General features: G+C 40.6%; 1 protein-coding gene across 1 annotated transcript in view; it reads left to right on the forward strand.

The window, feature by feature from the left end:
• The window catches only part of NT5C2 (5'-nucleotidase, cytosolic II), a 61,772-nt gene that overhangs the window by 1,898 nt on the left and 38,264 nt on the right, over positions 1-21,610 (forward strand). Inside the window, exon 2 of the mRNA XM_051617138.1 lies at positions 18,437-18,557. Coding sequence (XP_051473098.1) covers positions 18,457-18,557 — 101 coding nt within the window. The 5' untranslated portion in view covers positions 18,437-18,456. The remainder of the gene's footprint in view (positions 1-18,436; positions 18,558-21,610) is intronic.

Genomic DNA, 21,610 nt, shown 5'->3' on the forward strand with positions numbered 1-21,610 from the left:
GATAAATGGGGAGAAAAATTGTAAGAATGGAAGAAGTGTTTTCAGCTGACGTTTGAAATTAACAGCCTGCTGGTATATTTGCATTAATAGCATTAGTGTTATATGCTGTTTCTAGATTATATGCTAGCAAAAGTCAGTTTTTTCCTGGCAAATTTCCAGTATGTAGACAGTTTTTAATAACAATAAATCCCCCTTGACTTGTTAGTCCTTGTTTTGTTAGTATAGCTTGACTTGAAAGTTAATAGACCCTTCCTAAAATCAAGAGAAATATTTATCCTAGACTTTTTTTTTTTTTAACTTCCAGGGGAATGTTTGTTTTTGAAGAAACAGAAATCTTAGTGTGGTGTTTACTGGTAAACACTGTGGTGTTGTACTCTTGGGAGAAACATTGAAAAGGGTGTTTATTTCTTAAAAAAATATACAAACATGTTATTTTTGTGTTTAAAGTAAAGGGAAAGTAAGCTATTGAAACACAATGTTTAGTTGTTGCTTCTTGAAAAAGCACATAAGTTTATTTCCTTGCATCATACCTGTTAATCTGCAGTTCAGCTTAATAAAATAATACTTCAGTTAAAAAACTATGGATGGGTGGTTAGCTTGCAGTGTGAGCTGTTATATGGGGATGGCCCCAGGCTGGCTGCAGAGTAGGTTTGTGGTGCTCCAGGACAAACTGAGATGTTCTTCAACCTTTGGATCCTACAGAAACTGTAGGTACAGACTCACAAGGAGATGCAGGAAGGAGGGCTAATGCAGCTCTGCCCTGAAAATCTTTGGCAATAGATAGAAGTGGGGTCCTGCAGTTACACTTTGCAAGCCCATTCTTTTGTAGGAATGTGAAATTAGGGAGTGCTGTGGGATCTCATTCAGTTCAATACCATGCAACCTGGCATTGCTCAGTCACTGGTGAAGATCCTACAGAAGTCTGTAATGACCTAAAGTAACATAGAAGCTGCTTGGCTTGGGGAAGGTGAGTTGATGGTCTCCAGCCGGACTGCAGTGGAAAGTTGTCATAGGAACTGGCTTGCTCTTTGGCAGGGCCATGCCTTGTCTTCACTCGCCTCAGAACACCTCAGTGACTAATTGCCTCAGGATAAGAAATACTCACATGCCATCCCGCATAAACTCACGAAGAGGGCAAGGCACTTCAGCTCTAGCCCAAGGGAAACTGAGGACAGCACAGTACATCAGCAGAGGGATGTACCTTGGGACGAGTTCACAGTGCCTGCTCTACGCTGTGTCCTTGCCTCAGGGTGGCTCACGAGCGCTGGGTGTCCTGATATAAAACAGCTGTGGCTTTTTTAGCAGTGAGAATAATAGGACAGAAAACTGAACAGAATGTGCCTGGGAGTGGAAGTCTTTTCTCAGTCTTTGGGATGTGTTTGGTATGAGGTATGATACCAAGTCAGTGCATGAGAATTCTTCTCTTACTGTCTGTACTACATCTATGTTTTACATTTTATTTAGTGTCAGCAGCAGTGAAATGGGTCACAATTGGAGTCTTCAGAAGTTGACTATTCTGTGCTGAAGCCTGTCTTATTCTTTGAGTATCTCCAAATTGCACAGTTATATAAATATTTCCTATTGTAAAATGTCTGTTTTGTGCTACTAAAGAAATAATTATGTGTCATGCTTATGATGCTCATTGCAATGAGCTGTGTTTTGCTTTTTAATAATTATGACTCCTTAACTGGAATGGTTCCTAAAACCATTCTCTACGTGGAGAGCATGTATAACATGAATCCGCTTTCTTAACACAACCCCAGACAGAATCCAGCATGTATAGTAAATAGAACCGGACATCCAGTAAATAGACCATAAGCAACATCTGGATAAAATTGTATAGGTATTTAAGGTAGCCACTGTAAGCAACTGATAGTATAAACCCGCCTACATAAGGGTATTCACTGAGTCTCATGCATGTGTTTGCATGGCTAAAAAGGTGTTTGGGAGACCTGTCTGTATGAAGCCACATTAGGATAAATAAATTTTTTATATGATAGCATGAGATCAAGAAGGCAGCTTGAGTAATTCAGCCTAAAAACAACCCCACAGCAATCTGTGTTGAATCTTACTACTACTTGAATGTGTGCACCTTACTATAAGGTCAAAAACAAATTTGCTCTTACTTCCTGAATGGTTGGGTCCCCAAACAGAGGAGTAATGAGTGGCTGTGTGCCAGCCCTCTCAGTCCTATTACTTTTTTTTCAAGCCTGGTACAGGATGGTAGAGGTTAAACTTGTTATCATCCTCTGGGCATGAGTACCTGCTGTTGGATTTACCAGCACAGTCAGCCCTTTTTTTGTAGGTCCATTTGAGATAAAGTTCTGACTAAACTGGGGAGGTTGGAAACTCCACTGTTACTATCTGCATGCTACCTTCTCTTAACATGTAAGCAGGAGAACAAATGGGTTCTTGCCCTGTACATCATACCAGCTAAAACTGCTTTAAATTCTGCAAAGGTGTGAGCCCGTTAACTGTTGAGGACAAGAGTCACAGTAATGAGAGACCTATAGAAATGATTCTGGGACATGAGCAACCTGTTGGTTTCTCATTTGAAATTAAGAGATGTATGGGCACAGCTTCTGTAGGTGGATGGAAGAAGAAAGGGAGGCCCAAGGAGTTGTGATTCTTTTGAGATTCGAAGGTGGCTTCCAAGTGAATTAAGTTAGTAGAAACAGATATGTGGGAACAATGTACACTAGTATTGCTTGTGTTGTACCCATCCTGTAGTTTTTTAATCTCCAAAACTACCATTCTGACTCTTTCCACCACAAGTGATTTATTTAGAAACAAAGGTTCCTTGAAGTCATCATGCAGTCCAAATGTAGCTTAGTTTAGTTATGGAGTGTTCACAGCTCCCAGCTGCCTTCCAGATATTTTCAAACAAAGACTTACTATTTTGCATATATGCTTACTACATGATTGTCTTTTAACCTTGCTTGGCACAGTTGGTTCAGAGGAAAGGGTAAAACAGAGATTTCCTGTACAGGTTTCTGCAGGAGGCTCCGGAGTGGTTTTCCACTGTTTACTTTAGAACAGGCCTTTGGATTAGCTGGCTTTGACCCAAGCCTTGTAGCTCTCTCTGTTAACATTGGCATAATACACAAAACACTTAAGATGTGTTCTTCCTGGATTTCCAGGAAGCAAATTCTCATTGAACCATCCAGGAAGGTAAACTTCCCCAGAATACTTTCCAGCTGGGGTGGTCTAGCTTTTGCAGTTTTGGTGGCCAGATCTGGATTGTGGGACCTTCTGGGTGGCTTGCCCCTTTCTTGTGTGAGCTGCTGCCTTTGCCCTGGCAGCAGCTGCCGTCTGTGCTGTAGCAACAGCTGCATCCCAGCTGTGTATGCTGGGTTCAGGAGGAAGTGTTTAGCTGTTCAGGCAGTGTTTGCTGCTGGAGTCAGTATTTCTTATCTCTTTTGGTGAATGGTATCTGTGGGTGGGAATCAGCTCATACTTTGCTACTTGGACTGTGCTCCTCTTGGCATTTGCATCTAATGTAGTGCATCTGGCCATGGCATACAATAACAAAAAGTCTCTAATTGGCTTCTGAAATAACCTAGGAAGGAAGGTAAATTCAAAAGAGTGAAGACTGGTGGTTTGGCATGAAACATACTAAAATCGCTAGACCAGCTGAATTTAGCCAGTGTCTGGGTTGATTTGGTTGGTGATGAGTTGCACATAGACATGTACAGGGACTAACTAGGAACATAGGGTCAGAGAAGAGCATGTGAATGTTCTGCCCTCAGAAGCTCAAAGAGGTACTGAGATTTATGCCAATGCTTTCTAATCATAATACAGTAATTACTGATAATAACATCTAAGAGTAAGTGCTAGTAAATGGCAGGCTGCTTGGTAATTTTGGAAGTCAATAAAAAGAACTAGTTGCAGTTAAAAATAAATAATCTTTTTAGATGTTGATTTCCTTTGCTTTCTCCATATGAGATACCTTTTTTTTTTTTTTCTTTCTTTTCCTCCCCAAAGGAAGAACTGAACATGTTGTTGTATTTCAAATGTATTTTTCTGATCTTTTCAAGTCATCTTTTTGGGTATTATGAAGCAACTCCGTGTTGAGACTGTGCAAAGTCCTTTGAAGCCACAGGAAAGGGTTGCGAGATTGGTCCTAAGTGTCCTGGTTAAATAATGTAATTTCTGACATCCTAAGCAGTATTCACTCAGACCATTTAAGAACAGATGCCCATAATAGCTGCATGTTTTTTTCTTTTACATTGCTTGTTCAGTTGCACTTCTATAATGGTATTCTTTGTGTATGCTTTTAGGTCAGGGTGAGTTCACTCCCTAAAGAAAAAAACTGATCAGCTGAATATAAATTGCAGGTGCTCGGAGCACCAGTTTGCTTGAAACTGACCCTGGAAACTGCTTTCTTCTAGTTCAGTTCCTGTAGCTTTCCCAAAATTCAATACAAGTGGCCAAGTAAAGCTGGAAAGAGGAATTTAACATAGAAGCAAGCCAGGCTGGTTAATCATCTGTTAGTTCTGCTGTCTGGAAACTGAGGCAGGAGTTAGATTTCATTTTCCGCTTCATGTTGCAAGCATCAGTCAGTTGATGCACTAGTGATGAAGGGCAGGTCAGCAAGGCAGTGCCCATTCTGAGTGCCCATTTTGGTGTTTTGCGATGCTGCATTTCCACATTTACTTTGTTAAAAAAGAGGAAAATAAAACATTGCCTAGAGGGAAGTACACAGACATGAACAGTGTCTCTCTGAAGGGAGAAGTGGTCAGCAGACCTTTTCCACCTGTAATCAAAAGCAGGACTGCAACTGATAAGGCTGGATAGAGCTCTGCTAGGAAAAAAGTAATAAAAATGAGTATTTGCTACCTAAAGCTGTAAGTGGTTCAAGTAAGTAGGCACAAAACCCTGCTTCTCTATTCTTCAGAAGGCTTGCTTTACCCAGAAGTGTCACTGCTAAACAGTGACTAGCATACCAGACAATCTTCTGCTAAGTCCCTTTTAGTTAATGATAGGAATTTAGATTCTAGAAGGCATTAGCTTGCCTGTAGCATTAACTGCTCAGTGACTGCAGACGTCCTGAGCAGAATGTCTCTCATACCTGTTCTGGCATTTATGAAGTATCCTCCTTATAATGGTATTGAAATGGGATGATTTCATAGAGAGTAGGTTAAAAAATGTCAGTGCTGAAATAATCAGCAGATGTGTGTGATTTTTATGAGCAAATTTTATAGAAATTGGAAAGAACTTTACTTGCTGTGTGATCCATCTGTAGCCTTCAATAACTTGGGGGCTTTTGTAACTTCTGTTCTAGGGAAATAACACTGTGGCCTTTCTAAGAGTTTGTTAAAAACACATTTGCAGTCTAACCTTTCCTACTTTTTAAAATGTGATAATGGATTAGGTAGGTACATAACCTCTTGTTTTGCAGGTATGGTAGCTTCTCTTGCAATATTGCATTGGCTGTTTTATAAGCCAAGGCCAAAAACCTCTGCTTGCTAAACTTGAGCAATCAGGATGGAATGGATGATGAAAAACTAACAATGTTTTACTCATCTAGCACTCGTTTTTCTTCACAGACATGTAGTGAGTAGATATTAGCAAAGACAGTAATAAAAAGTACTTTCAGTACTCATAAATCGATGTGTGCTGGTGGAGTCAAGAACAAATATTGGAAAGGTTAGGGCACGTAGGGGACTGTCTTCACGTGTTGTAATGCTCAGAGCCAGGCTGGGATTTTTTTCAATTGCTGTTTTGAAAGCAATTAAAAGGAGGTATTTCTGTGGCTGCACAGGAGGCTTTATGCTGGCTGGGTGTGTATTTTTAGGGGCTACAGTAGGTCAGGTAACATGCTGAAAAAAAAAGTCCTTCTCAGTGTATCAAGACGGTTGTACTGCTTTGCTTGGGACAAGTGTTTTTTAAAGGTGTCTCAGAACCCAGGAGACTTAAGCTGTTCACTTATCTGCAGCAGGAGCACAAGATCACACTGTTAAATGAATCAAGTCTACCCCAACAAGGTACCTTAGAGTCCCTGAATAGAGGAGTCCCAGCCAGAGGGAATGTTCAGTGTCACAAACTCTCAGCTCTGGTTTTGGGATAATAGGGACCTGCTGCCGATGCCTTCTTAGTTGTTAATGTTCTCTCACCCTTCAGACTTACAGGCTTCTTCGAGGTCACAGGTGATGGTGTAGGTCTGTCACTTCTTCTGTGTTCCCTCTGAGCACTGTTTATGCTGAGACAAGTACAGGGAGAGCACTGTGTGTTCTCAGCTCCTGCCGGGGTATAGTCTACTGTGTCAGAAGGATTGATTTAATGTATTTAAAAACAGTCAGCTGAAGGGACCATGAAAAGATGACTTTGTTTTCCTCAAGTGCACTTGGTAGTTTGTATATTGCTTGGGTGAGGTAGTAAGAAGTTTCTGAAGAAAAATAAGTTGATACAGTTGGAAAACAGTTTAATATAGACCTTTGGTATCATTTGATAAAGCTGAGACAGTTTGATTATCAAAGAGAAGCCAGAGACTTAGCAAAACCACAAAGTGTTACTTTACTGATTAATGAAGTTACATAGTTTGCCTAAAAAATGCTGTAAGAATTAGCAGTCTTTTTGGAAAAGCATGGGAATACTGCAGAGAAAGTGTTTGTAAAATTAATTTATTTGGAGAGTTTCCTGCAGTCTGGTGCCTTGGTACTACACGTATGTCAAGATTAAATGAGGTTTGGGGGCTGATAATACCTAGTTAGGGACACCAGTGTGCCTTAAGGACAGATTTGTAATTTCATGTGTAATCAGGCAGACTGTAATTGGTGTGTTTGCCTGTCATTAAAAAAAAAAAAAAAGCAGGTCAGAAAAGAAGTTAATTGTGTTCTGTATGCAGAGGAGAGCTTCACACTGTAAGAGCACTTAAGAACACCTACAGACTTCACATTCCCTGTTTTTTCATCTTTGTGCTTGCTCAGTTTGCATAGGTCATGTCTGCATAGCTTCCTTCTCATCAGCAAGGAATTGCTGTGTGGGACTGCTTGCTGAGAACAGTGTGCAGGAAAGCTTTTGAGTACACACCTTTCTGAACTCCATGATGTACATGTTCAGCCTCTGGTTTGGGGAGAAAGGATTTCTGTGTATGTCAGGTGTGGGGTACCCATCATTATGGAACTAGGAGAAAGAGAGAAAGGAGGGAGCTGTACTTCTGGCCTTTGTGAATGTTTCAGGAGAATGTTAGAGCCAGCCCAGGGGTGAATAGGATGAGCTAAGCCTGGATGCAGAAGGCTCTTGCTGTTCTCACCTGAAATACTGGATCAGTTAAAAACCAGGTTGGATGGGACTTGGAGCAACCTCGTTTAGTGGGAGGTATCCCTATCCATGGCAGAGGGGTTGGATCTAGATGATTTTTAACGTCTTTTCCAGCCCAAACCATTCTGTGATTCTGTGATGAGCTTTAGGGAAGGCCTCTTGGAGGAGAGATGGGTGAACATTATTAGGACTGGAGCAGGAAGCCTGTGAAATCTATTGTAGGCTAGAATGCATCTGGGACCCCATATGTTAGGATAACTGAGAATCAGGATCCTTTTCACTAAATGAGTTCTGTGAGTATCTTCACAGTGCCCTTTATAACTGAGGAGTATCATTTTTTTGCCTTGTTTGTGTTTTGCGAACAAACGGCAAGTTGAAAACTGGCTGAGTTTTGAATATGAAGTCTGTGGCCCTGTTGGGTGTTAAGTCTTTCTCTCCTGTGTCTGGCTTAGTTTCTTAGTCCTCAGCTCATCCTTTTCTTTTGGAAAGTTGGTTTTATTTGTTAATTACCTGCCTGCTATTGATGGGTAAAATCTCAAAAGGAAGAGAGACCAAATAAATATATGGGCATTTGGTAAGCTTTTTTCCTTGAAGAAGGTGGGAAGAGAAGGGAATGGTGCTGGAGAAGAAAACTCTTAGCAGGGAAAAAAAAAGTTCCTGCTGGTTTTGACAGAGCAGCTCTCAGAATTACCAAGTTGTCTTCAGCTGTTGATCTCAGTGTTTATTTTCGGTAACTTTTTTTTTTAATGAAGGAGGAGCCAGTGTTCCCCAGTTCAAGTATGCAGGCTTCTTTACTCAACGGCACGTCCCTTGGCGAGTGTTGTGTCCAGAGCCCTGGGACTCATGCTGAAAGCCAGCTGGCTCTCTGCACCTGGACTGAGCAAGGACCACTTTCAGCCAAGGCTGGAGGGAGATGTGGACTCATGTTTCCAGCCTGTGGAGATGGTTCAGATGCCAATTCTGCTGTCACATCTGTTTATGTAGCCCATAAATGTAGAGAGGACCCATCCAGCATGAAAAAGGGTTTAAGTGTCTCTAAAAAATTATCCTTAGTCTTCCTTTTCCTTTCAAAGATTAGAAAAAAAAGCCAGAATAAGCCTTCAGTATCTTTGCTTTTTCTATAAAATATTAATGAAGCAAGGACATGATGTTCAGAGATAAAGTTTTTTACCAGTAAGCACAGTCAGTAAGGAAAGCCAATAAAAATGCCCTCCCTCACCTTCAGTGTTTAGAAGATAAAGAGGATTTTTGGCTGGTTGTGTTATCCAAGCTGACCCAATTGCATGCTTTCAGAATGACTGTGCTACTGATCAGAGTTGAGCATCTCAAATACTTTGTTGGTTGCTGCCGTGCTTCTGGAAAGGCCCATTAAGTCTGTGTTTGCTTTCTGAAACTCAGAAGAATCTAATGAAAAGCCTTATTGTTTGAAACACCATGATCTGCTGCCAAAAGAGCTACTGTTGTATAATCCTTAATAGCAGGTTAGAGTGGCAGTTGTTGCTTGCTCTGAAATCGGTATGTGGAAGGATGTCTTTTGAGTTTTCTCTTTAAGGATGGCATGTCTCATCTTGTTCTCCCTCTGTGAGAACTGTAACTCATGCAGAGGTACTCAGCTGTCCTGAGTTGACAATAGATTCTTGTACAGGTTTGAACACCAAGAGTGTTACTTAAGGGTGATGAGCTGATGGAGACAGAAGAAACTGGCAGTTTCCTTTGAGGAGGGGGATCATCGCTCAGGCTGCTGAGTACCTCTCACTAGCAATTTTATTTGTTGCTAAAGATGCTTTGGATTGTCCTGATGTAAAAGAACAGTCAGAATAGAAAAGTTAATCTTTCCTTTCTGAGTTGCACAACTCAATGTGTTCACATCCATGGTGACATTTCTGCCTTTTGTGCTATTTATGTTAATCTGCAGCTTGGGTAGTGTGCTGTTATGTTTTCCTTTGTAGTGATGATATTAATATTTGCAAATATCAGTCAAAAACTGAGTTCCCATTGTGGTGGGCATTTGCATTAAAAAAACCCCAAACAAACACCTAGTTTTCAGGCAAAGCAAATACATGACAACTCTTAAATATTTCCTTTAGTGTGGACTTGTATTACAGCAGAGGGATCAAATTAATCTCTAGTTTTTAATTTTTCAAGACCCTGTGCAACTAGAGCAATTGCTTATGGGAAAAACAATGTAAAATATTTGAATTATCTTACATGTTCCTTACTGGAATTTAACAGCTGGAAACAAAAGCAGTGAGAACATCTTAGTCAGGTTTATGCTTGCTATTGGCAGGCAGTCAGTTGGACAACCCTTTGGGAACCTCTGCAGCAGAGGTTGCTGCAGGCTGCTGAAGACCATTTCCCAAGGAAGCAAGTTTTCCAGGGCTGTTAGTGTGCCACAGGTCATGCTGGTGTTGGCTCAGAAGAGTCTTTGTTTGTCCCCTCACCCTCTCTCCAGGCAAAACCTCTTTCTGGAGGTTTCCTTCCAATATTGCTTGTTCCTCAGCCTCTTATTCAGTGAGACATTGGTTAATAAGGTGAGGAGGTCACCTCAGGCACGATGCTTAGTTTGATTGATGTGCTATGTAGGTAAGATTGACTTTTCTGCATTAATTCTTGACTCTATCTAAAAAGACTGATATAAATAACCCCCTTATCCCCCTTCATTTAGATCCCTCTGGTGATGGAAAAACTGCTTCAGAAATTTGTCGCTTTGTAATTAGCTGTCCTCTCTGATAATATTTTTGTGGGGCTTTATTTAATTTCCAGTCATGAACTTGTGTTCTGTCATTGCTAGACTAAGAGCCCTTCACAGTCACACTGCTTTCCTGTATGTAAAAGCTTCTAGACTATTTTCAAATCTCCTGCAGAACCACTCTCTGTAAATTGGCAATGCTCCACTCCAGTCTTACACTCTCTCACAGCTTTATTCCTTCCTCAATATAATCAGCATCATTCTTGAATGGGGACAGCTGGCTGAAGACAGTTTTCCAGCAGTGTTTGTAGCAGTGACAGATAGGCACATGGAGTCTTGCTTGGTAGCCTTGTACATCAAAGTATCATGTTTGACCTGCAGTCACAGCATTTCTTTGAGAGTTCATGTTCACTGATGCTTCTCTCTGGCATACCTCTTGCTCTTCTTGGTCATGTCTCACATTCCTTAAGTATGATCCTCCTTATTTTCTAGTGGATGGAAGAGACAGGACACTAGACTTAGAGAACTAGCATAATCTCTAACATATTGTTTGTGTAAGAAGCAGTATGTTGGAAGCAAGTTAACTAAAATGGTAATTCTGCAGAGAATACTGAGAAGCATGAGCTATCTGGAAGCTAGAAATCATGCTCATTGGTTTACTGGATAATTTGTTTTTCTCGTTTCAAGACAGTAAATTCAGTTACAGATAAATGAGGAGAATGGGTGGTCTCATACTCAGAGTCAGATTTGATGTTTACTCCTCAGCGAGGTGCACTGTGGATTTCATAGTTTTACAAATTCATTTCTGACCGTCCATAAAATTGAATATAATTTAAAAATGCTAAAAATACTTTAAATCACTAACGCTCCTTGGAGTTTCTGAATGAATAGAACTCCTTGGATGGAAATAGATGGTCACCCAAAGTAACTCCAAATTTATCTGTGTTTTTTAGTAATGCATTTGGATCCTGAGTGGTTACTGGAGCTCCAGGCACTGTGCAGCCACTCTGTGGATGTGGTTGTCAGTAGAAATAGTCAGATAAAAAAATCCATGTAAAATAAGCACGGGTTTCTTAAATATATTTTACAAGGTATTTGATATATAGCCATTACTTTAGCATCTGGCTTTATGAAAGAAATAAAATTCAGCCTGATATTAAATAAAATCCTATAATAAGCTGCATGAGTTGCATTCTCCCAACTTACACCTTACCCATCCAGAAATAGCCCATGAGTTACCATTGTTTATCAGTCAGACCATAGTCAAATAAATGTATGACTGGGAATGCTTTACCAATCTTACTAAAAGCAGCTCTTGGAAAAAGCAGCTTCACTGATGTCTGCACTGTGGTGGTCCCCAAGAGCAACAGGTACCCCCTTCCTGCAGGTGGGTTCAAAGCAAGATAGGAAGTGGGAGGGGTTAGGGTTAGGGTTAGTATAATCTATGGAGCAAAAAGAGTGTTATCAATCTAATGTAATCCACCAGGTCTTTGCAAGTGGGATCTGTGGCTAACTTTAACAGATGCTTAACAGCAGATCTATCTCTTTAATACCCTGTAATAGGCATACAGAATCATCCTGCTTAAAGTCAACCTCAAGGATTAATTATCCTGAGATGAGAGTGCACTTTGAAGTGTCTCTTGTAAGTAATTTAATATTCTAATAGGAAGAATGTATTTTGTCCTTCCTGCCATCATGATCCTGAAGTCTTACTGGCAGAGAGTCAGCCACCCAGAAGTGGAAGCTCTTTAAGTGAAGAACTTAACTTTAGGCACAAGGAGGGGAAAAAAAAAAAAAGAAAAAGAAAAAAGTCAGTTTTCTGGTTTGGGTACTTTACAAGCTTCGTGCTTGTATTTGGAAACTGTGGGCTTTCCAGACTGGGGATTGCCAGAGATCTCAAGTCATGGAGATAATACTTTTCCAAAAGCATCACTATTTGAAAACACCATTTGGAAACAATTTGTCATTGGCTATTAAGCAGAAGTATTGGCAGTAAACCAGAGTGGTTTGAATTGTCGGTCCAGAGTTGTGGGGGAGAGCGAAGGAACCATCTGAGCTGACAGAGCTGGTGTGTAAGACTGATTCAGAGCAAAACTGGAGCGTTGTTCTGCATCCGTGCCATCCCTGTGGTCTGGAGTGAAACAGGCTGCTTTGGGACTTTTGTCATGTGTAAGTACAGATAGATCTCAGTCTTCAAGAATTTGTAGACAAGATCTAGTTACCTAGTGAAACTGGTACCTTGACCAAGACTGGATATATTTTTATCTTCTAGTTCTTCATTAACTGAATCTGGTGTTGTCATTTGCAGTGCATTTCCTAGGTTTGCCATCAGGTAAAGCTGACATAGCCTAAAATATATGCAGCTAATTATTTTAGGATTCCGGGGGGAAACTTTATCAGACTGGCTGGTTAAACATGTTCATCTTGGTGTATTGTTTAACATTATCATTGGTAGCAAATGGAATGGGATATACTTTGTTATCATTGAGGGATTAACAGACTATCCTTTTTAAAAATTCAGACTAGAGACATTTCTTGTAATGCCTCTGTCATCTTGTGAGGATTTTTTTTTAGAAAATCTCATTTTTATTGTCCTTAGCTCTCCAGAAGTGGGACCTCCACCAAATTTTGCAAGCTGGTTTATGACAAGACCTTTTTTTGTTGTTGTTGTTTCCTAAATTGTACTGGTAGGAGCTCAAGGAGCAGTGTGTCTTGTTTTCCAGTGGGTTTTTGTGGCACTCCTGGATTCTGTGATATACTGGCTTCTGTATATCTGCAACCTGTAGTTCTGAGTTACCAGGAACATTGAAATGTGGACTTGGCAGTCCCCCACCCATTTTCTCTGCATTGTTCTGCCCAAGCAGAGCGTGAGCGGAGATTTCGGTATTTAGCTCACATGAATAGTTCTGGGTTTCAGAAATGCCACTTAAAACAGACTTTTTCTCATTAGCTGGCATTTTGAGTTCTAGAAATTTGATGTCACCATGCCTTCTGGTGGCCCCAAGATGTCTCATCTTTGTCTCTTGTCTGCCACATCTCTTCAGTGAGTTTGTGACAAACAAGGTTTGGGTTCTTGGTGTGTCTGAGAGCCCTTCCCTCCTGGACACTGCTAGCAGGGAGTCCAGCTGCTCAGCTAGTCCCCAGCTGAGTTGTGTCATCCCTTGGCTGAGATGGGAGTCTGCATGGAAAGGATTGTTCCAGGGAGGCAGCCATTGAAGGGCTGGCACATCAGGGAAAGGGGAGTAACTGTTGGTATTTATATGCTAGACTGATTCATTGCCTTTGCAGAGAGCTTCAGTGCGGGCATGACGGGTGAGATCAAGCACTGTGCCTGAGTTGCAGTGTTGATGAGTAGATTAAATGGTTGCATGGCAAACAAGTAAACAGACTGGGAATGTGTGTGCAATATGGGAGAGCCAGGGGTCAACACAGGGTTTGATTCCTGCAGGCAGCAGAGATCAGGCATGTTTACAAATGTGTAGAGATTTGAGTTTGCTGAGGGTATATCAGCATTATTCCTACTGTGCAGTTTCAAGCAGGGCACATGTATCAAAGCATTCTTATATTTATGAAGCTGGCAATGTTATACATGAAATTAAATTTAATGTACTTTTTGCTGACCTCTTAGTGTCTGCCAGCTAATGCTAAGTGTTGACATTTGAATTAATGTTAACGTATACTATACAAGGAAGATGCAATGTATCTGTGTGATTCATCCTGACAGCAGTAGGAACTTAGATGGCTTTTTAGCACAGGGACTGAGGAATTAGGAGCGGAGGAGGACACATTCCTGATCACTTTCTGCAGTCCATCACAGGATGTCAGATGCTCCAGAGGATCAGAAGCTGATGCTAACCTGAGTGGATTTCACCTCTTCTGATTGTCCCAAGTGTGTAGCCTAAGCTAAGTCCGTGCTAATTCTGCTGTTAGTGGAAGGAGAGGGACACTCCTGGAAAGTGAGTCTCTCAACTACCCTGACATGGTTGGTCCTCTCAGCTACAGAACTGCCTTTCCTCACCTGTGCCTTGTTTGTGAGGCCATTCCATGACCTGGACCAGGAATTTGATATGAGTTTTGAACAAGCCAACACTAATCCTGCTCCCTTTGCCTTTTCCCCTTCTCAGTATTTTAGCATGTTTCACTTGTCCCTTGCTGAGAAGCCCCTTGAGATGGAGGAGCATTGCAAGGCTACGCTTGGTGCTTTGCTTGGCAGGGGCACCATGAGACTTGTCTGTACACCCACAGCCTCTGGCTAGACACAAAGCTAAGTAGCTAACGTTAGGTGTGATAATTTTTCTCTCTGTTCTCTTTCCACTGTGCATATACATGTGTGGGTCATACTAACAAGGTATTAATGATTCTTGAAGCAGAACATACGAGAAGAAGCAAATGTAGTCATGTGAGTACATGAAGACCTTGGGATTGGTTAGTGGTGCTTTTGTTTTCTGCTATATAAGCTCTCAGAGAATATCCTGGAAAAAGTGGGAGTGTCACTGCTATTTTGTTCATCTCTACATTTTGGCATGTGTACCCCTGATTTGGCATTGCATCATCAAAATATTAGAACAAACTCAGAAAAAAGTGCAGGCAGTGCATTTAACCTGAACACGTCAAAGGAGTCTCTGATACAGGCATTTCTTAACTATTTGTTGGCCAAAAAAGATAAGAAAAATAGTAGTAAAACTTGAAGGGGAGTGCTTCTGGACGTGTAATTTTGTGTGTATGAGTACTTGAAAAAAAATACACTATGGATAATACTTGAAATCAACCAAAATCTGGAAAAGAAAAAAAAAAAAGTAATTGGATTGATTTCAAAATATGTGCTAATAAACTAATGTTATTTTGGACCAAGGCATACATGCTGGGTGGTAGTTCTGTTTCAGAGCTTTGAAGCTGAGATTTTAAATACTCTTTCAAAATGAACCCTGTACCATAAATGCTATCAGATGCTTAATTAAGACTGCACTAGCAGGGAGCATGTTTGCAATAAATTATGGTGAGGTGTTCTGACATGCTATATCTATGTAAAGATTTCTATTTTTATGTGAAGCTATTTACAGGTTATTGATTTCATAAATAGATTTGTAACTAAAGAAAGATGCATCGTATTTCAGTTGCTCTGAGTTGAAAATCTTGTCTGGCTGTCTGCCTGCTCTCTTAGATGTTTATTCCAGTGGCTTACAAGTGTATGGAGTGATGCAGCCCTCTTATTTTTGTCTCTCTATTTGGAAGAAGGAATTTGTATTCAGGGATCAGGTCTTGTGTCTCTACCATGCAGGCAGGCTGATTTTTATACCTTTGAAGCATAAGAAAAATGTGATTGAAGTTCATGAGACTTTCTGTATAAGACTTTTGGGTAAGGAATATCCATCACAATATCTTTTGTCAGTTGTTACTGTTATTTTAGAGCAGTAAGTTATTGTCATAGTGCCAAAGGAGCCTGCTAAGCTCTAAGAGTGCCTTTGAGTTCATGTAATATAAAACTTCAGCATAAGATTTTTTGCTTTTATGCTGTGTGAACATTTAAAGAAAGATTTTAATACATTTTAATCAGGGCAAAGCCTGTAGGTAGAGGTAATTCCTTTTATTAGATCAACCAGTGGAGTTTGAAAATATAGACAGGCTTGTTTGCTGAATAGGTTGTCTATTTTTTCCAGCCGTACCAGTTGGTCTAATAAAAGATATTGCCTCTGTCTACAAACCTTGGCCTGCCTATGAACTCTGTTCATCACAGCTACAGCAAAATACTTCTGGATCATTACAATAATTCAGGCCTTTCTTGCTTGATTATGGAAACTCAGATTTTTGTGGTTTCCTCATCTCAGCATTTTGAATCCCAGCATGCACAAAATGATGCTGTCTGGTTTCTCCTATTCTGGAGAAGGGTTTCATCACATAGGAGCTCAAACTGCTACACCAGTTCCTCATTTTAGAAAGGTTACTAAAGGTAGCCTGCTAAAATTCTTCTGCCATCTGGATTTTAGGATATTTTGTAGGATACTATTGGTGAACTATCAGATGTCTGGCATGGATGGCTGTTGGAAGCAGTCCCATCTTAGTACCTGTGTCAGCATCTCTTATGTAGTGTGATGATGATGGGAAGCAGATGAAGTGGGAAGAGGAGGCTGGCAGAATGGAAAGTCTCTGGCTTTGGCTGTGGGTGTAAATCTTCAAATCTTGCTAAGTGCCTGTCTGGGTAAGCAGAACAGTGTAGCCCTTCTAAATGGCAGGAAGCTTGGATTTGGACTTCTTTCAGCTGGAAGACCTAGATGCAGAGCTGTTGAAGAGTCCTAACATCAACCATGCAACAGTTTTTTCAGAGCTATTTAGCTTGCCCTTTATAGACCTTAAATGTTTATGTCTTTTGGATCTGAATCTGTACCTCTAGGCTAGTAGCTTTAAAATAGCTCCAGGTAAGGCCAGGGTGGTGATGACCCGGAGCATCTCGAAATGTCCATGAACCAGATGCTTTTCCACCCTCTGGGGGCACAAGTCCTTTCTGTAGTTTGCAGTCTTGGGTCATGCTGTATCTCTGACTTGGCTGCATGTCTGTCTGCCATCCTGGAGTCTGTTATTCTTGCAGGGGCACTGCTCCTCTTCCAAGGCCCCTCTTCTCCATCAGGACTGCTGCAGCCCTTGTTACTATTAAGGAGCATTCCTGCAGGCAGTGCCCTGCCTGTGAAGTGGAACAGGCTGATGCTTTCGGGCTGTTTAGTTGTGTGCCCTGTGCTGCCTTCCATCTGCCTTTGGGCATGGCTTAAATAGCTGGTAATTACTTGTAAGCGCTTGGTGGCTATTTTAGAAGCTGCTTCTCCCTGCATGCCCTGTTGTGGAAGTTGCGGCTGGCTGGAATGGCTGGTTGCCTTCCCACTGCAGTGACCTCCTCTCCTGGGTGTGTTGCAGGGAATTCGGAGGAGAAAGCTCTCAGCTCTGGCATGTGGTCCCTTGGGCTGCCTGCCAGGGCCTAAATTTGGTGACCTTTAGGATGTGGCAGAAGATGCATTTGTAAACCTTGGTTATAGTAACTGGGAGACAAGCAGAGAATGCTGGGGGAGGGAGGAATGTATTTTTTACAGCCAAGCTGTTTGCCGTCTGTTTGATTTTTATGACCAGCAACTAGTAGGTAAATAACTAACAAATGCTGTGACAATTGCAACTGTTGCTCTTTAACCAAATCTAAAGGTAAAATATTACACAGATTTCCTCTAGGAGAGTGAGCGTGCATGGGAACACCAAAAGCACTGTGACTTCTAACCCTGGTTTGGACAATGACTCTGCTCTCTAATTTGCTGAAATAATCTAGCTTTCCTTCTGTAAGATGAGGGCAGTCATATTTTAAAGGTGTCTAGAAATGGTTGCTTTATCATTACCCATGTAGCATGTGGGTGGTTTTGTTTCTTTTAAGGAAGAGCCAACAAGCCAAGCTCTGTGGTCTGGCTGTTGTGTGGGTTACACAAGAATGTGGTTTCATCTTATACCTAATTCAGTATAACTGTGGGATGCATCTCCCACCCTGTCCTTCACACCAGTTCTAATGTTAATGTTGTGGCAGGTTGAGCTGGGTTCAGCCTGCTGACCAGTAGAGAACTACCTGTTGTTTTTTGTTGCTTTTGGTCAGTTAGTTTTGATGGATGAGCACTTGGACTGGTGAGCTGAACTGACTCACCATGGGGCTGCTTCCTCATCCCATCTGGTGCCAGGGATGCAGCAGGATATGCGTCTAGCCAGAGGAAGGGGTAAGCAGGTTTGCCCTAGTTTACTAATAAGGCAACTGGGAAAGGTACCACTCTTTCCTCACTGAAGACAGGCCTTCTTGATGAAAAGGACTGTCTGGTTGCATGGTCTTGACAAACAGTTCTTGTGAAGGGGTGCAGACATCTGTGAGGATCTGCTGGTGACTATTTGCGTTGCTGGTGTTCAAGGGTTGGAGCGCGTCCTTGCTCTAAATGTGGCTGATGTGCAGAGGACAAAAGATCATCTTTCTGCTTTCCTTCCAATTGTTTCTGCTAATTTAGCACCAGTTTGAAACTTTGTCCTTGTTTAGGGATCAAATGGCCAGAGATGAGACTCATTATTTTTACCGTGTGGTAAAAGTGGCAAGGTCAGTCCAACTGGGGTTTGTAGGGTTTGCCCTGCCAGATTTAGCTTGTGTATAAAGGGTAGGTTTTCCGTCAGCTATAGCTGATGCATATTAGTAACTCTAGGGTCAAAAAATAAATCTTTCCAGCAATGTAAACCAAGTCTTTTTTTCCAAACCATACTGGAGAGGGAGGTCTTTGCAGTTCCAGCCACATGGAATAGCCTTCCTAGCTCTCTGTTTTATCACCCTGTCTCATCAAACATCTCAGAAGAACGCATCTGGCTTTACCCACTGGGCACTTTGCAAGACTTCCTGTGTGGTGTTGCATCTCTTTGTACCAGGAAACAGACAACTTTCTAGTGAAGCAAACCTTGAACTTAAGCAAACTTTTCTGCCTCTTTCAGAAATAAATAAGCATTCGAAGATGACAACCTCATGGAGCGACCGACTCCAGAATGCAGCAGATCTCCCTGCAAACATGGATGGGCATGCTCTGAAAAAGTACCGCCGGGAAGCCTATCACCGGTAAGTTGCTTATGTAGCCCCACAACTACAGTGCTGAGGCAAAGGGAAATAAACTAAGCATAAACCCCACATTTCTTGGTTTTTGCTTGTTGGTAAAACAAAAAGGTCTTTCTCATCTGCCTTGCAGAAGTGTTAAAAGTGAACTTAGAAGATAGCACAGTATAGGCCTGCAGGAATTTGTAAACAGTAGAGCTGAGAGACATGTACTAGGGAGAGTGAGGAGGGTATGCTTTCTTAATGCAGTCAAAAGAGTAATCACAGTTAGATTTTGGGATAGAAGCTTTCAAGTCAAGAAATACTCAGTGGCAGACGTGTTATAGTAATTATTGCAGTGCACACTGGGAGTGCATAGCCTTAGACACTGGAATGCACTAATATGCATATGGAAGAAATTAAATGGGAGCAAAAATTATGTATTTGAGAATTATATCTAGCATGGTTAATTGTGTGCACCACAGGAGTATGTACAAGCACTATACAAGATCTAAGCCTCCTTTCCTGTGGTAAGTGTGCCTGAGACCATCTTTGCTGCAAAACAAATTTGTGATTCATACACAATGGTATTTCTGAGGAAGTGTTTTGGAAGTGTTAGATATCTTTTGATTCTCCAAATGGAATGTGATTAGAGAAAAAACACCTTAGCATTGTATGATAGGCCAGGTTGTGCAAGTAGCATTGTCTAAGGCTAAGTAATGGATCCTGTGATGTGTTTTCTGAAGCTTTCCTATTTCCAGTGGCTATGTTTGGGCACATGTCTTAAGTGATGGCATTATTTAAGTCTCTGTCAGCTGGTGTGTCAGATATGGAAATGTCTAATGAAAGTAACTATATATAGCACTTAAAAGGAAGGGATTTTGCACCATTCCCTGGCAAAAAAATCTTCACCTTGTTGAAGCCTTTGACAGGTTTACCTTTGTGTCATAGTTTTACCTATGACTTTAGTTGTGTTACTTCAGATTTAGACTAATGGACATGAAGTCGGTGTAATGTATTTTCTTTTTCTCCCCAGATATTTCCTCAACATTTAGTATAGTTAGTTGTTGATAGTCTGCTGAGTGTTGTACAAGATCCAACAGAAGCAGTACTTGTCCTTAAGAGCTTACACATTCAACTCCTTATCATGTTTACCCTTACTCATGTAAAAAATCTTTAATTTCAGAAAGGATTTCCTTATGGAAGATAAGAGTGCACTCATATAAAGGAGGGTATCTCACTGGGGGCTGGCATCTGATATTCCAAAATTAGTCTGTAGTACAGTTAAGTACCCCTTTTTAAATGTAGAAATGTCTTATCCAAAACATATTGAGCAGAAATGTCCCTAGCTCTTTCCGTGGAAAGTACAACATTGGAAATACATTAAGGGGAGACACATTTTTGTTTTGAAATTACTATCCTCTTAAAAAGAGAGATGGGAGGGAATGAGAGAGAGGGAGTGAAGAAATGAGAGACAAGAGAATGAGAGAACCTGATGCCAAGACTGTAGTATGAATCTGTGCTATTAATGGCTTTGGTGTACCAGTTTCATGGGAGTTATTTTGATAATCCACTATTGTCAGAATCTGAAACAACCTCATTCCAGAGGCAGTGTTGTCATATTTCTATTTCTGGTATTTTTCGTGATCTTAGTGTTAACAAATGTGATGTTAATTAAAAGGTAAGTGCAGACTTAACTTGTTATAATAGGACTGAAATCATTTCCCCTTGTTATTTTGTATTTTTTAGTATTTTAATAATTGTTTTGGATGTAGGTTGTGTGTGCTTGCCACAGACATCACTTCTAGGATCTAAATTTGTTTCAGCAAGGTACAAATATGCTCTCACTCTTGGATTTTCTGGAAGCACTCTCAATTTTACAAAAAATAAATATGAAAGACAAAGTATTCGTTATCAACATTATTTCTCTTCCTTTTTCTTTCACTTTCTTTCTCTCTCTTTCAGTCTTTCTCTCTCTTTCAGTCTTTCTCTCTCTTTCTGTCTCTTATTCTTTTTACCATAGTAGCGAAAGAAAAAGAAACTCGAAAACATGAATCTAAAGTGGCTTAGAAACAAGAACAATAAAAATAACATTGCATTTAAAAGTATTGTATTTTTTTTCCCTCAAAGCTGGTCCGTGTGATTTTATGGGCCTAATCAGGAAGGCTAAAAGAACGTGGCAGTTGGGCCCCATTTCCAGATGAGCATAACTGGGGCTTGCTTTTTATACCAATGTCAGAAGTCCAGTTGGTCTCAAAGTCGTTTGTTGGGATTTTCTAAATGCTGCTAGTAATGCTTGGTGTGAAATTTTAAAAACTTATTTCAGTGTTCGTTTACTTCATACTCACTTAAATATCAGTGGAGATAGCTAAACCAATTGACTTAACTTTCTGGTTCTCATGAACTATGCCAGATTTGGTATGCTTGAATTGTAAATGTTAAAGCAGCATAAAATAAGGGGAAAAGTTTCCAATTCAAGCAAAATAATTTACCTTAAAAAAAAAATGTTCTCATAGACGTGAAACTTTTAAAAGACTCTAAAAAATTATCTCTGAAGATGGCACCCTAATAGTCATATTTTACTGAAGTTGTTCACTGTAGGAATGTGGTTTTTTAAGGTGTTTTATTTCTTCTTGTATCATACGTGATGGATGAATGTTCCCCATATAACATTGTTGGCATAGATCCCAGTTGAGACTGGTTTAACTGGTGTAATGCATACTGACTCAGAGTATGATCGCTATATCATAATCACATCTGAATGCCAAAGGCAAGAATGTTCAAAATCAAGTATTTATATCTGTATTCCTCCAATAGCTGGTTTCCTCCTGAAAGTTTTGTTTGGTGTTTGAATCAGTCTGTATCGCTGCTTAAAAAATCAGGGTATTGAGGTTATTCATGAAGTTTGCAAAGCTTGCAAATATGAACATGCATGATACGCTGCAGAGTTCAAGTGTCGTAAAAGCAACATCAAGAATTAGAAAAATCTATAGGGGTGGAGAAGTGGTGGGGTTTTATCATCAGGGTATTTCTGATTCCTTTAACTAAGACTTCGGGTTAGGTAATGTTACTGTCAGCCA

This window comes from Apus apus, chromosome 4, assembly GCF_020740795.1.
Source record: "Apus apus isolate bApuApu2 chromosome 4, bApuApu2.pri.cur, whole genome shotgun sequence".
NCBI classification, from domain to species: Eukaryota; Metazoa; Chordata; class Aves; order Apodiformes; family Apodidae; genus Apus; species Apus apus.